At 43.2% G+C, this 15518-nt stretch overlaps 2 protein-coding genes across 2 annotated transcripts in view; one reads left to right on the top strand and one right to left on the bottom strand.

Moving 5' to 3' along the window:
- LOC102308289 (transmembrane protein 266) overlaps positions 1-10945 on the top strand; it is a 28734-nt gene extending 17789 nt beyond the window's left edge. Inside the window, exons 4-11 of the mRNA XM_014335631.2 lie at positions 3604-3758; positions 4822-4895; positions 5794-5850; positions 6051-6189; positions 6756-6871; positions 7248-7440; positions 9108-9170; positions 9250-10945. Coding sequence (XP_014191117.2) covers positions 3604-3758; positions 4822-4895; positions 5794-5850; positions 6051-6189; positions 6756-6871; positions 7248-7440; positions 9108-9170; positions 9250-9887 — 1435 coding nt within the window. The 3' untranslated portion in view covers positions 9888-10945. The remainder of the gene's footprint in view (positions 1-3603; positions 3759-4821; positions 4896-5793; positions 5851-6050; positions 6190-6755; positions 6872-7247; positions 7441-9107; positions 9171-9249) is intronic.
- Positions 10946-11059: 114 nt separating this feature from the next.
- The window catches only part of LOC102305392 (electron transfer flavoprotein subunit alpha), a gene marked incomplete in the record, with an annotated part of 14183 nt that continues 9724 nt past the window's right edge, over positions 11060-15518 (bottom strand). The window contains 2 exon segments of the mRNA XM_014335632.2: positions 11060-11319; positions 12473-12553. Coding sequence (XP_014191118.2) covers positions 11284-11319; positions 12473-12553 — 117 coding nt within the window.

Raw genomic sequence — 15518 nt, 5'->3', positions numbered from 1 at the left:
GGAAACCTGGAACAGTGGTTGATGGTGAACCTTCCCAGGGGTGGCCAACCTACCAAAATTAATAATTCTCAACTCAATAATGGGTCACAAAAGAACCCAGGACAACATCTGAAGAACTGCAAGCCTCACTTACCTCTGTTAAGGTCAGAGTTGATGATTCAATAATAAGAAAGAGACTGGGCAAAAATGGCATTGATGGGAGAGCACCAAGGAGAAAACCACTGCTGAGCAAAAAGAAAACAGAGACTCGTCTCACATTTGCCCAAAAAAAAAAAAACCATCTTGATGATAAAATTGAACTTTATCAGGTTTGAGACTTGTTACATCTCGATTAAAACTAAGATAGTATTTCATAAACGGAACATCATACCAGCAGTCCAGCATGGTGGTGATAGTGTGATGGTCTGGGGCTGCTTTGCTGTTTCAGGACCTGGACAACTTGAACCATAAATTCTGCTCTCTAACATAAAACCCTGAAAGAGAATGTCCGGCCACCAGGGGCTGAAGGAAAAAAAAGAAATGAAACAAAATAAAGCTTTTGGAGACTTAAATCTGATTGAGATGCTTTGCCATCATCCTATATTGGCCCCAAAACACTCAAAAACGCTCCAAAGTGGCTAAATTCAAACAATTCTGCAAGAAAGAGTTGGACAAAATTCTTCCACAGTGATCTGAAAGACTTATTGCCAGTTATAACAAATGCTTGATTGTAGTTCTTGCTGCTAAGGGTGGCACAACCAGTTATTAGGTTTAGGGGGCATTTTTTCCCCCTAATATATAAAATTATCATTTAAAAACTGTATTTTCTATTTACTTGGGTTATGAAGCATTAAAACTTGCTTAACGAGCAGAAACTTTTAAGTGTGACAAATACGCACACAACTAAAAAAAGAGGACGAGGCCAATTCTTTTTCTTATTATATGCGTGCATGAGAAATCCTTGAGGTATTACTCATTTGGTCTGAACCTGACTTGACCCCGCAAGAGAGTGAGGTGATTTTCTTCCTTGGCTTGCTCCATCACTGAAGCCTCACTTCCTCATAAATACTTCAGGTTCTCAGTGTTCAAGGTTTAAAGCGATTTCCCTAAAATTAAGTTTCTGAGCTTGGGCTAATCCATCACTGCCATTTACTCTGCTTCCAGACAGGGTTTTTCTTTACAGGTTTATTAAATTAATACCTTTTCTGCCTGGCTTGTGGGAAAGGTCTGAATGAATTATGATTCCACACAGTATGAGTTAAATCATGCTTTTCAAACATGAAGATAAGTGAGGTGTCTCTCTTGGCGTGTGTGTTGCTCATTCTATCTCACTCTATCTAACTAATGGTGCACAAATGTCCTGTGACTGTGTGCGAGGCACATCATTAGGTAAATCTTTCTCTTTTTTTTTCTTGGCTCTTCTCCACTGGCAGATGGGGTTTGACATTGTTCCCTGGGAACGGATTGGTGCTGGGGAAAGTCTCCGAGGTATTTGCTAATGATACCGTTATGCTGAACTACCTCTTTGTCACCTCAGGTGTTGAGCTACTAATCTGTTAGTATTGGCTGGTACAGAGGGTTGTTGCAGAGGGCCGAGAGCCACTGGGAGAGCAGTGGCACAGTGGGGCCAAGCTCCAGCCCCTCTGCTGACCTTGGTGAAGGATAGAAAGGATATGAAGCTGTGCTACACCAGAGCTGTAACTGCAAAACTGCAGCACTGCTCAGGATCGCCTACTACTACGAAAGCCATTTCTGAAACGGAAGCATCAGGGAAATGAAAAAACAAAAGGTCTAAGAAACAACAGCAGTCAGTCATACAGGCTGCAAATAAGTCACCATTACAGCTAATTTATGTATATAATTGATTCTGAAGGTAAAAATAGATATGAACAATGCTGCTGTTCTTGTCTGCAAAAAAATCAATCTATAGGACTGATGGCCAAAATTACAAAAAGGACCTAAAAATGAGAAAAATCCTTGAACTAAATTTGTATCTTTCTCTGTTCTCGTTTTCATTCTTCCTGTTCCAACTGCCCCTCCTTCCTTTCTGGCTCTCTCTCTGATTCTCTTTTGGACGAATCCCAATGCCTTTGAACCGGCTGCACCCCGCTTTCTCTCTCTCAGTGTCTGCCTCCTTCATTCTGAGCTCAAGCAAAGGAAAGAGTAGAATAAATTGCATCCTCTCTTCTCCTCTGACAGACATTGCCCGTAGCTTTACTCCTATGGGGGACAGGTAACAACAGATAGTGGTTATTTTCAAAGGACAGCACTGCCTTTCTCAGTGATGCTTGTGAAAAAAGATGGCAACCCCGTGTGTGCGCATACACACTTTCCTGTTTAGAGTACCTCTGGTTAGCGTGCCTGGTTGGATGCATGACTGTACACGCATTGGAAAAGCCCTGTGTGGCTCCTGCAAATGTATCAATATTTACCGCCCATAACTCCCTACGCATCTCAACAGGTCAGTTTCTGATTGGAAAAACTTGAAATGGAGCTCAAGGGTGGATTTAAGGCAAGTGTGACACTTATCTTCAGCCACAATGTACCTGTGCAAAGAAGAAGCACACTAGGGACACTCCAGACTAATGGAGTGTTCATATATCACCGTGGAGATGGCTGTATAAGGCACCAGTGGGAATAATAGCATGTAAAGTGCATCAAAGCCGGGATCGGGCAGTCCAACTAATGCAAGCTTTGCCTCTACTTCACTCTCAAACGCGCAGGCAGGTATGAGAGGAGAAACAATTCTTGTGCTGAGAACAAAACAAAGTTGAAGAAATTGTCATTTAGTTAAGAAAACATCTGCGTCATGCGTGTATATGTGTCATGTGTGTGTATATGCATCCTCCAAATGGTGCAAGTGCAGCCCCACTGTTGTACCAGGAGAGCTACATTATTGAACCAGTCAGTCATACTGAGCTCAAACACGAGGGAACCAAGAAGTTAACTTTCAGCCAGGCTCTTAACAAAAAAAGTCAACAAGCTAGACAGTTTCCTGAAAGAAAGTTTTGCCTTCTCAAGCAGTGAAAAGCAGAGACAAGAATTTCAATTTAAACTTGAGTGACCTTTCACCTCCTTTCTTGGTGCTCTGATGTTTTAGCACTAAATATATGTTTACTGTCTACAATTAGTGACTGGTATTGATTTAACTACACTGCTTAGTGATGGCAGAAAAAAACAAACCTTAAAAACTGAAGGAAAGGTTGCAGAAAAAGCCAGAAAGAGAAGTTTTAAGAGGAACTGAGGGAAAGGACACCCTTTAATTCATACTTACAATTTCTTCATACTTATATATCATTTCAGTCCTAGCGAACTGTGTATTTATAATTCACATTCACTTTTTAAAATTCTTAAATCTAAGACTGTAAATTCGTTCCAGCATTCATTTCTTGCATTTTTTATGGCTTACATGAGGAATAGTGCCCTCTGCTGAAAAACATTTTAGGAGAATTCTGAACTGAGAAGGTTGAATACACTACAAATTTGCTCAATTTTGATGTTCCGTGTGTTTTATTGATTCGACCTTGAGTGTTCCCGTCAGATCTGAGTTCTGTTCAGCGAGACTCACGCCGTGTCTTCTTTGCCTTTCTGTGTCTCACACCGCCTTGCTCCCCCTCCACTCAGGTCAAACTGGCTGAAGCCATGCTGTGGACGAAGGGCAGCGCTGTGGCAGGTCTGTCTGCTGTCGGCAGGCTTCAACTGCTTCCTAGTGGCCTGTGTCATTCTGGTGGTGGTGCTGCTGCTGCTGGAGCTGCTCATAGACACCAAGCTGTTACAGTGTGAGTGAAAAATGAGGGAAAAATGTGGCTGGGATTTTTTTTTAAACTGGATACACCCTCATTTGCATAAAATGAATCATCAATGAAAATCATTGTGACGTAAATGTGAATTTAAGCAATCCTTGTCAAAACTACAATGATAATATATATTTATTAGTATTTTTAAAATCGTATAATATATTATTTTATAAGTAAAGAACTTTGACTAGAATACATTTCAGGCAAGTTTTTGTTTTTGCAAAGAAACTAAATCGCTGCTAACCTCATCTCGTAAATCTACTGTGTAATGAGAGAGTGTCATTTATGATCTGTTCTGGGACCCAAGGCTCTGATCAATCACGGTCTGGGGGGGAAAAAAACCTTCCATTAGTATTCCACAGTTAACACTGAATGGCAGGTGCTTGAAATTCCAGTCCGACCCATCTCACCCCAGTATCACCTTTTATCTACATTATCTGGCTCGGTGGAGACATCCTCATCTGTCATGAGCAGAGAGTCGGGAGCGTTGGCCTTTTTGATGTCAGAGGGCTAACACACATGGTCTTACACCAGCAATATCCAAATGCATTCAGGTCTTTACTGTTCCCCCGGGACCGACTCACTGAGCAGACAAAAGGAAAGTGAGACAAATGCGTGAAGGGAGATAGCGGACAAAGGAATCGAGCAACGCGGAGTCGGCTGCCGGGTGATTGTGGGGAGGACTGGAGGAAGATGAATTGACTGATAGACAGATCACTGAGCACAGCAAACAGAGACAGATGGGGAAGACGTGGGGCGTGACGAGAAGCGCTTCAGCTGACAGCGTAGTGCTGTTTGAGCTTGTCCACAATTAGCCTGATGAATAGAAAGAAGGCGCGTGCATGCACAGTATGCACTGGTTTCATACTTGTCATGATGCCTCATTCTTCAGTTGCGTTTTCCACAGATTTACTGCAACCTGTCAGTGTTATGCAGCATGTACACTGCAGGTTGTTTGTTATATTCCTAACAAAATCCAGCATCAACCTTTAACCACAGCTATCTCCTGATCAGTTTTTTCCTCTCTTTTTTTTATTCCCTTTAGTTAATAATGCATTCCAGTTTGCCAGCATCATCCACTGGATCAGCCTGGCCATTCTTTCTGTGTTCTTCACTGAGGTGAGTCTTCCTCCACTCGACGCAAAAAAACAGTCTCGCTTACAGCTGATGCAGCTGCCTCTTGATTAATGCTACGTTGTGCAGTATGTGTGGGCAAGTGAGTTACACTGGCAGATTCTCATTACAATACTAATAACGCCATGAAATGCCCGATGCCCTCTGTCACGGCATGATTAGATTGTGATTAGTGCAGGTGAACAAGAGCACACCTCCATTTATGGCGCTCATATATAAAAGATTTAAAATCGTGCACACATACCCTGAATGTGCACGTACAACCACTGCTGTTAAAGCTGGCACGCCCGGTTCCTTCTTAGATTGTTCGATTGATCTGCGGCATTTGTTTTTAAACTGAACCCTTCGGGCTTTTCTGTGCTGCCAGTTTTAAATAATTTCGAGGCCCCAGGTAAGTTCATTGTATTGTATTGATCACCGTTTTCCTCAGAGCCAGCCGCATTTGTCTTAGTTTCTTAAACTTGACCATCTGAGTGGTAACTTTTGTTTCGCTGGAGTCAACAGAGGGAACCCCTCAGTGTTACTCTGAAGCAGTGGATTCAGCAGTTTGACTGGTTTGTGGAGTTTGTTCAGAATGGCAGAAGATGGAGGTTTGTTTGCTCTCCGCAGTCGCTGCTGTGTCAGCAGAAGGAGATAGTGCGGTGCCTCTAATTTTTGCTCTTGCTGCGTGTGAATACAACTGATGAATTCGCACTGAAAGAATAAAAGAGGGGATGAAATGTCCCGTTTATTATTGACAATGACCACAGACTGCACTCTATCTCTCTCTGTCTCTCTCTCTCCGTCTCTCAATTTAGCTGTGATTGTATTCGTCCATCTTGCTCCTTTGTAACTTGCTCACTGTCCCTATCTCTGCCCCCCACCCCCATTCCTACTGTCTCAGACCGTGTTCAGGATCGTGGTGTTGGGGATATGGGATTACATCGAGAACAAAGTAGAGGTAGGCTCCCGTGAGTCCCATTAGTCCTGACTTGGGGCCCTCTTTCACTGCAGTGTCATTCCTTCAATGTCATAGCTCAGACTGGCAACTACATAAGCTCAGAGCAGTATAGCAGTAACCTGGTGTGCGTGTGTGTGTGTGTGTGTGTGTGTGTGTGTGTGTGTGTGTGTGTGTGTGTGTGTGTGTGCGCACTTTCTCAGGTGTTTGATGGAGCTGTCATCGTACTCTCTCTGGCCCCCATGGTGGCCTCCACAGTGGCCAATGGCCCCAGCAGCCCCTGGGATGCTATCGGTCTCATCGTTACGCTGCGGATCTGGAGGGTTAAGAGGATCATTGACGGTAAGGCTGGGAGGGGCTGGTGTCCCCTACATCCTGTCCTTTACTGTCAGTTAGATAATGCATAGTGCACCCAGTGGTATCAGCCTCTTTAATCTGCAGGTTGTTGGCTCACTTGAGACTTTTATCATTTTTTTATTATTATTTTTACCAGTAATGATAGTAGAAGGACATAATATGCGATAATGGATTCAGTACTTACAGAAAAGCCACTATAGGCAAATAATTTGATCATTTTTTCAGTATTTTCATTTAGAGAGAATAAATAAATCCTTTTTTCATGTTCATGTCCTTTCTTATAGTTTTTCTAAGAGATACTTTTTTTTTAAAAAAAAAACATTTCTGTTTCAAGTCAGCTGTCAGCACCTACACCAACCACTCAAATGATGCTGTGAAATCTAAAGCACTCCAAATATTCCTTCAAATCTTCTCTTAAAACATACAGCTCTTTTTACACAAGCTTTGCAGGTAGTAGTCCATGTCATCTGGCACCAACTTTGAAAATATGATGGCTTTTATTTTACAAGATAAAAATATCTTACTGAGTGTAATATGTCCTTTTCTTCCAGCCTATGTCCTGCAAGTAAAGGTGGAAATGGAGCTGGAGATCCAACAGTATGAGAAGGCCAAGGCTGTGAGGGAGGAACAGCTTGATCGACTCACCCAGATCTGCCAAGAACAGGCCGTATGTGTCCTTATCTCTTCTCTATCCCTCGTGCAACTTTATAGCTGTGTCTGACCAGCAGAGGGCAGCAAAGTGATGTGCACTAAAATAATAAATCTGCACTCAAAAGGACAAAGATGATAAGACAATCGATATGCATAATCTTTTTGCTGCAGTCTGGATATCACATAATCAGCACTATGCAATACCTCAGAGCAATATATGGGGTTGCGGTTCTGTCATTGTTTTAAGTCACATTACCAAAATAAAACAGTGAACATCACTGTGTTCTCCACTTCAATCCAGAAATGAAGACAAAGACTGTTTGTGTTCAAAATACTTGTGTGTCTTATTTTGAATTCCTCTGTCCTTTTCTCTCATCTTTTTCTTTTGTTAGTTTGAAATCAGGCAGCTCAGGGCCCACCTGGCTCAGCAGGACCTGGATCTTGTTGCCGAGCGTGAAGCAGCCATGCAGATCCACCATGTGTGGGGTAAACAGAGCAGCAGTTTCCAGGAGGTGGACGGTCTGGCCCCTGGGGCCTCTGAGCATCACAGGCCAAACAAAGTTAGAGAGCCTGGGGGTGCTGCAGGTAACTGTCCAGAATACCCAAGCTCTTTGTATTACAAGTTATCAACGACCTGTGTGCATGGGAAGGAGTCCAGGCTGCGCTTTCCGTGGTAAATCACGTCCATGCTTACACATGGAGAAGGGGGGATTTGTAGACTAAAAGAACCTGGCCAACCTTTGGGCTGGTTAGAAATTTTGAAAGAAATCCCTTCTGACTCAAAAACCTTGAACATTGCTCTGCTCTTCATGGTGGAGTGTTGGGCCATTAATCGTGGCCAACATACACGACACAGTGTCAGTGTCCTGTTTTCAAAAACGTTCAGCTCAGAGTCCACATCAAAATTCTGGTGCCGCACATAGATGGACTATAAACCTTTCACACAGTGACAGGTCATAACTTACAGGACTTAAAAGCAACAAAGCACTGTCAGTACAGGTGATGTCAGGGCTCCAAACACTGAGGCTTTTCCTTTATCAAAGCTATAAATCACAGTGCGATCTATCATACATCTGAGCCACAGTGTTTCTACTCAGACAACCTTTTAACTGGGCCTGAACCTCATATACTCATGTGGTATTGATCATCTGGTGATGGTCCTTTGGGACCTTGGAAAGCACTTAAGAGAAACTGTTTGACTCATTTACTATCTGTGAAACATTTCCACACACCAAAAGTGTTCATTACCATTGAGCTGAAATAATTTGTAAGCTAATATATTAATAGTAATTACTGATTAGTTGTTCAGTGGTAATAATATTTCAACCAAAAAGTATAAAACGTTTGCTAAATTCATATTTTGTAATAAAATCAATTTCCTGATTTATGTTTTATGTGATTGTAAGATGATCACCTTTTCAATTTGGACTGTTTTGTCACATAAAACAAGTACTTGAAAGAGTTTATTTTCATTTAAATTAAAGCACTGGTGTCAAACATAAGGCCCGGGGGCCAGAATCGGCCCAGCAAAGACTCCAATCCGGCCCCAGTGAACATGTTTTGAAAATGTGAAGGAGGGCATAGATTTTGGGCTTTTAACTGTATTTAAGTTTTACACTTTTTCCTACTGATAAAGACCTCCCCCACTGCCATTCATACTACACTACATTAAGTACTAGATGAGCAATACCAATTAAAATAGAGAAAGGTTCCAGCTTTTTCATTATCTGCCAGAGAAATTTCTATATTTTTTAGTGTGTGAACAGTTTGTGTCTACTATGCAGTTCGTCTTGTTTCCACATGCTTAAATAATGTGAGTTGCTGTCATGTGATTCACTGATTAGACATTTGCATTAACCAGCAGCTGAACAGTTGGACTCAATAAATTATTGGTTAGTGAGTGTCTAGATTTTATTGTATTCCAAGTCACCAGTCATACACAATTTCAATTATGCAATTTCAAAGTAGTTGAAATTCTTATGATGTAGCTTGATGTTAATAAATTGTCCCTTAATGTCAAGAAAACTATATTCATGATTTTTGGAAATTGAAAAGAAGATGAAGAAAATACTGAATGACAGATCTGTAATAATAAAATTCTATGATGATGTAAAATTTTTAGGCATTGTGATCAATTGCAAATTAACATTGAATGAACAAACAAATAATCTGTAGTCCATGCTTTTAGTTTGGACTACAAATCAGCTTCCACGTTCACTCTGAATTCCATTTTTCCTCTTTTGTCTTTTTAGATCATCATGGTCAAGATGACATGAACAACTATATCAGCCAGTACTACAGTGAGCCAAGCAGTGGTAAGCTTCAGCAGACTCTTTCTTCAATCAAAGTGGCACCACAATATTTCAGGCTCTTACACATTGTCTTGTTTTGTAGACACAGGGATCCCAGACCCAGCGCGAGTCATTACAACAGCAGCCATAGATGTGCACCTGCCTAACAACCCGAGTCAGCTACCGCCCTCTTTGGTAAGCGCCGAAGCGGTGCCGTCCAGCCGTTTGCAGCGCACAGGCAGCTCGGTCAGCGAAGCCTCCACAACCACAGTGTCCCGCGCCAGCTTCAGCACCCGTCAGCACAGCATCAGCAGCCACACACTTGGCTCCACCATGGACTGCAGCTCCACGGTGCGCGAGGCCTCCACGTCCACAGACTACAGCGACCAACGTTGCTACCCTCCGCCCTACAGCAGCCCTCTGGCTCTGGGCACTCAGCCGAGAGGGAGCCCCAGCGCTGTGGTGCAGGAGTTGCTCTCTTCTCTGTCTGAGGACTCATGTCTCACACAAAAGGGCCTCGACCCCGTCAACCTGAAACCACCCAGCCCAACAGGTTCCACAAAAACCAGCCCCGAGCTGGAACACAGGGTCAACATCTACAACAAGAGGAACCAGGAGAGCCGAGTCGGACTCAACTCCAAGACAGTCATCCATCTGCAGGGTAACGAGCCTCTCCTAGAGGAGAAGTATAGGATGATGGGGCCAGTAGATACTCAAATCAACCGTCTATCAGAGACATAAGAGCCTGTAAAATGTATAACTTCACAGGACTCGCTCTTTATTTCAGCCACAAAAATTATTGCTCTACTAAATTCCCAAACTTCGCTGCTGGGAGTCACTGGCACATAAACTGTATGTCTGACATCCTCTTTGTACTACTGGAGCTGAGAGGATGAACCCGTGGGAGCAGCACAAACAAAGGGCATGGATGAGAGAGGGAAGCAGATTTGTTATCAGGCAACACTTATCAGGAATTGAGACTCATAAAAACACTTTTACTAAAAGAAACCAGCAACGGGGCTTTTGTCCAAAACTGAAAATCACTTTTGATACATTAAAGTCTGATTTCTAGGAAATGAAACCAGTGAGAGGATGGTGCTGAGGGCTTAGTTCCTCTGATACACTTTGTAGATGTGGAGATAATGGTGTAGGGACTGATTTGAGATATAAAGTGAAAGTTTCTTTCTGAGTGTAATATGTATATGAGCCGTTTTGTCTGTCTAGAATCTCCAAACTCATAAAGAAAAGTCCTCTTTGATGGACTGCTGCAGGGTACCATTGGATCTTCTTTCTAATCTGTTTCTATATTTGCGTTAACATTTTTAATCTAAATTCTGTGAGTGAAGAGAGTGCAGAATCCTTTTGATTGATGGATGATTCGTGTTGAGTTTTTATCCAGATGCCATGACTGGAAACCGACCAAACCCAGCTGAGTCAATGTCTGAGATTTTGCAAACTATGGCATGACCATCACTCGACAAGCTAACTGAAAAACCTACCTACACATGACATATTTCACACAATTCAGGTCCATCTTTTTTTCTTTGTATTACTTTAATGTTTGGAAGTTGTGTAAATATTTCAGATTGGGTTTGGTCATCTAGTCGCAGCTCAAAAACAGCGAGGGACTCGAAAGCTAGAATAAAATGCTGAAGAGGACAGAATAGCATGAACCTCTCAGATTTGCCACCATATTGCAAAGTCTGTTTATTGTTCTGTCAACAGGTACTTTCTATCTTGATCATGGAAAGACATCATTGCAAAAAGAACCCAATAAAGTGAAAAACATGGCAAGTTAATAAAACAAGTCATTAGTGTCAATTAAATAAACTTTCTAAGAGCATGTCATTAGTCACATAACCTCTAAGTCAGCACGAAGAGCTACATCTTAGAAGGAATCACAGAGCTGAGAATTTCCAAAGATCTCCTTTAATGTCCCAGAAAGTTACATACAAATAACACATGTGCTACCGTAAGCAAAAAAAGGAAACCTCCAGCCAAAAGGTAAGTACAATGTATTTGCTGAGAGTAACGGAGAGAAGATGATGAAATTCTCTGCAAGCAGGACTCTCAGCTTTAAATATTTCTTAAGGTGGAGACTGGTCGTTCTCAGATTCTGGTGGGAGTTTGTCTCTCTTCACTTGCTGAGAGCTTCAGTCATCTCAGGAACAGCCTTAAAAGAAAAACAGTGAAGACATTTAGTGTTGGTCCACTATTTCGCACTAGCACTGTTCAACAAATGCATTGCATTACATTTCTCAGCTGCATGTTGGTACTCGGAAATTTATCAATAGTACACCAGGCTGCAGATACTGAAACATTCAATGATGAATTCAGAAAGACTTCTGGCCTAAAAAATAAATAACAACCCTGATAATGTAGTCTGTACAGTTTAGAAAAAACAGATTCAAAGGCCTCTTTTAGCTGCTAAATATAAGTGCGAGGCTATTAAAATTGTTGTTCTGGTGAGCTGAGCAACTTTCACATCAGAATCAGAGTACAACATGTAGTGAAAATCGTGTGTCCGAACTGCGGACAGGCTGCAGACATTCCAGGGCTTGGTTTCTAGCATGGGGGGGTCTAGGCAGGACCCTTACTGGATACCGGGTGGGAATCAAACTTGTGACTCCCACTCCGAAGGTGTGTAGTCTTACCACTACACTACCCAGCTGGGTATCAATTCACCATTTGGAGGCAGTAGTAGAAAGCCTATCCATTTTAATCAGTTATCTGTGGAACGATCACACGTAAGATGATCTCATTGCCCGGTAGGTCGCAACTCTGCTGCCACAAGCTATTATTACTAATCACTGCTACAGAGTTGGTCAGGACACCTGGGCTGCTCAGGCACTACTGAGGACCTAAATAAAACATGATCACCAGGACACAAATGAAAACAGACTTTTGCAGGCAGCACTGGACTCCACTGAGTCATGCTAGTACACCTGGCTCGCCATCCCAAAGTATCAGCTAGACACCTGAACGCAACTGAGCATATAAGAGGCCTGGCAAGCAGAGGCTTTAAAACCACACTGAAGCCAACTTCTGTAAGCTATTGATCTGTTTTTATATCTTCTGATATCAGGAGAGTTATAGCTTGCACTCTCCTCAGATTAATTCAAGAATTTAATAATTCAACGGTTGCACATTTCCATTAGGTGGAATAAGGCATCATGCAAAATTTATCCAGGAGAGAGCAAATGTTATATTCTGGCTATCACTCACGACTCGAGAAACATACAAAGTAAATCCAGGCATTGCTTGGTTGCTTCCTAATGTGGGATCATAGTGACATCATTATAGCCATATCAATCCCAGAGGCTTACTTTGAAAAGATCGGCTACCAAACCGTAGTCAGCCACCTGGAAAATAGGAGCTTCAGGGTCCTTGTTGATAGCAACAATAGTCTGAAGTGGAAAAATAAATAAATAAAAAAAACTCCATTTGGAATGACAAACTATTTAAAAAAATGTCTGATTTCTTTTGTGGAAATGAAACCTGCAAACATATATATATATCTTATTTATATATATTTTTAGAACTTGACTGCACTCCACGAGCGTCTGGCAGCACAAATGAACCAGCTGCTAGTTAACGAGAGACACCCAGAATGGCTAACCGAAGGTCGGACGGTCCTGATCCCCAAGGACCCCAAGAAGGGACCGGTCCCCTCCAACTACCGACCAATAACCTGCCTCAGTACTACATGGAAGCTCCTGTCAGGCATCATATCGGCTAAGATGAACAGGCACATGGGTCAATACATGAGGGGACACAGAAAGGAATTGGCAAGAATACCAGAGGCGCAAAACACCAGCTACTGGTAGACAGAACAGTCAGCCGAGACTGCAAGACCAGACTGACCAACCTGTGCACTGCCTGGATTGATTACAAGAAGGCCTATGACTCAATGCCCCACAGCTGGATACTGGAATGCCTAGAATTGTACAAGATCAATGGGACCCTAAGAGCCTTCATCAGGAACTCAATGGGGATGTGGCGTACAACACTAGAGGCCAACTCCAAGCCCATAGCACAAGTCACCATCAAGTGCGGGATCTACCAAGGAGATGCTCTGTCCCCACTGCTGTTCTGCATAGGCCTGAACCCCCTCAGTGAGATCATTAACAAGACTGGCTACGGATACCGACTACGGAACGGAGCAGTTGTCAGCCACCTCCTGTACATGGATGACATCAAGCTGTATGCCAAGAGTGAACGAGACATCGATTCACTGATCCACACTACCAGGCTATACAGCAATGACATTGGAATGTCGTTCGGACTGGAGAAGTGTAGTCGGATGGTAACAAAGAGAGGGAAGGTAGTCAGAACTGAGGGGATTGAACTACCAGAAGGCAACATTGCAGACATAGAGGACAGTTACAAGTACCTGGGGATCCCGCAGGCAAATGGGAACCATGAAGAGGCCGCTAGAAAGGCTGCAACCACCAAGTACCTGCAGAGGGTCAGGCAAGTCCTGAGGAGTCAGCTGAATGGTAAGAACAAGATCCGGGCCATCAACACGTACGCCCTGCCCGTGATCAGGTACCCTGCTGGGGTAATAGGCTGGCCAAAGGAGGAGATAGAAGCCACTGACATAAAGACAAGAAAGCTCCTTACCATGCATGGAGGGTTTCACCCCAAGTCCAGCACCCTGAGGCTGTACGCTAAGCGGAAGGAAGGGGGCCGGGGACTGGTGAGTGTCAGCACCACAGTCCAGGATGAGACAAGAACATCCAAGAATACATTGGGAAGATGGCCCCAACTGACCGAGTGCTCAGTGAATACCTCAGGCAGCAGAAACCCAAGAAAGAGGAGGGAGACGAGGAACCATCATGGAAGGACAGGCCCCTGCACGGTATGTACCACCGGCAGATAGAGGAGGTGGCTGATATCCAGAAATCCTACCAGTGGCTGGACAAAGCTGGACTGAAAGACAGCACAGAGGCACTAATCATGGCAGCACAAGAACAAGCTCTGAGTACAAGATCCATAGAGGCTGGGGTCTATCACACCAGGCAAGACCCCAGGTGCAGGCTGTGTAAAGATGCCCCAGAGACAATCCAGCACATAACAGCAGGGTGCAAGATGCTAGCAGGCAAGGCATACATGGAACGCCATAACCAAGTGGCCGGCATAGTGTACAGGAACATCTGTGCCGAGTATAACCTGGAAGTCCCGAGGTCAAAATGGGAGATGCCCCCAAGGGTGGTGGAGAATGACCGAGCTAAGATCCTGTGGGACTTCCAGATACAGACGGACAAAATGGTGGTGGCTAACCAACCGGACATAGTGGTGGTAGACAAACAGAAGAAGACGGCCGTAGTGATCGATGTAGCGGTTCCGAATGACAGCAATATCAGGAAGAAGGAACACGAGAAGCTGGAGAAATACCAAGGGCTCAGAGAAGAGCTCGAGAGGATGTGGAGGGTGAAGGTAACGGTGGTCCCCGTGGTAATCGGAGCACTAGGTGCGGTGACTCCCAAGCTAGGCGAGTGGCTCCAGCAGATCCCGGGAATAACATCGGAGATCTCTGTCCAGAAGAGCGCAGTCCTGGGAACAGCTAAGATACTGCGCAGGACCCTCAAGCTCCCAGGCCTCTGGTAGAGGACCCGAGCTTGAAGGATAAACCGCCCGCAGGGGCGTGCTGGGTGTTTTTTTTTTTTTATATATATATATATATATTTCATCTACTGTTTCAAAACTGTCATAGCTTTGTGAGAACTGATGTTCTTATCCTCTGAAATTTCCGAGTGCAACAATAACCCTGAACTAAAATATTCATATGGTATTAAAATGGTTGGGAGCGTTCTTCCAAGGAAGGTTCAGGAGATGTAGTAATGGCCGACCCTTTCCAAGCTCATCTAGAAACTATGCAGCCAGAATCCATGGCCTAGCCTTGAGCTTAAACTTCAGATCCTAAGCATGTAACACATGTAACATTTGCCTGGTTGTATTGTGCTTTTCATGTTCACAGGAGTTGTACATTGCTATTGGTATCTCAGGAGCCATCCAGCACCTGGCAGGAATGAAGGATAGCAAGGTAAAGTCACTGGAGCGGTGTGTGCTCCATTTTCTATTTTTCTGATTTTCTTCTCTTAACTTTGTTAGTTTGTAATAAACAGAATGGAAAGTTTCACTTCTAATATTAATTTTTTAAAAATAATAAAGTTGCACTTGGTGTTCTCTGGTGACTTAACATTGTGATCCAAAAACATGTTTACCTGGTATGGTTATGCTCAAAATACCCACTGAGATGATTTTGACCTTTGCTGTGGGTTTTAATTGTTTTTGTCTTGTTTATATCATGAATCTTTTATGTTAGCAGTGGGAGGAAAAATTCAATACATCTCAAATGCATAAATAGAA

Source organism: Haplochromis burtoni, unplaced genomic scaffold, assembly GCF_018398535.1.
Source record: "Haplochromis burtoni strain Fernald_Lab_line unplaced genomic scaffold, NCSU_Asbu1 Contig_114, whole genome shotgun sequence".
In the NCBI taxonomy this organism is placed as follows: Eukaryota; Metazoa; Chordata; class Actinopteri; order Cichliformes; family Cichlidae; genus Haplochromis; species Haplochromis burtoni.
Note: the sequence above shows the minus strand (reverse complement) of the source record. Positions and strands in the feature narration are given on the sequence as shown.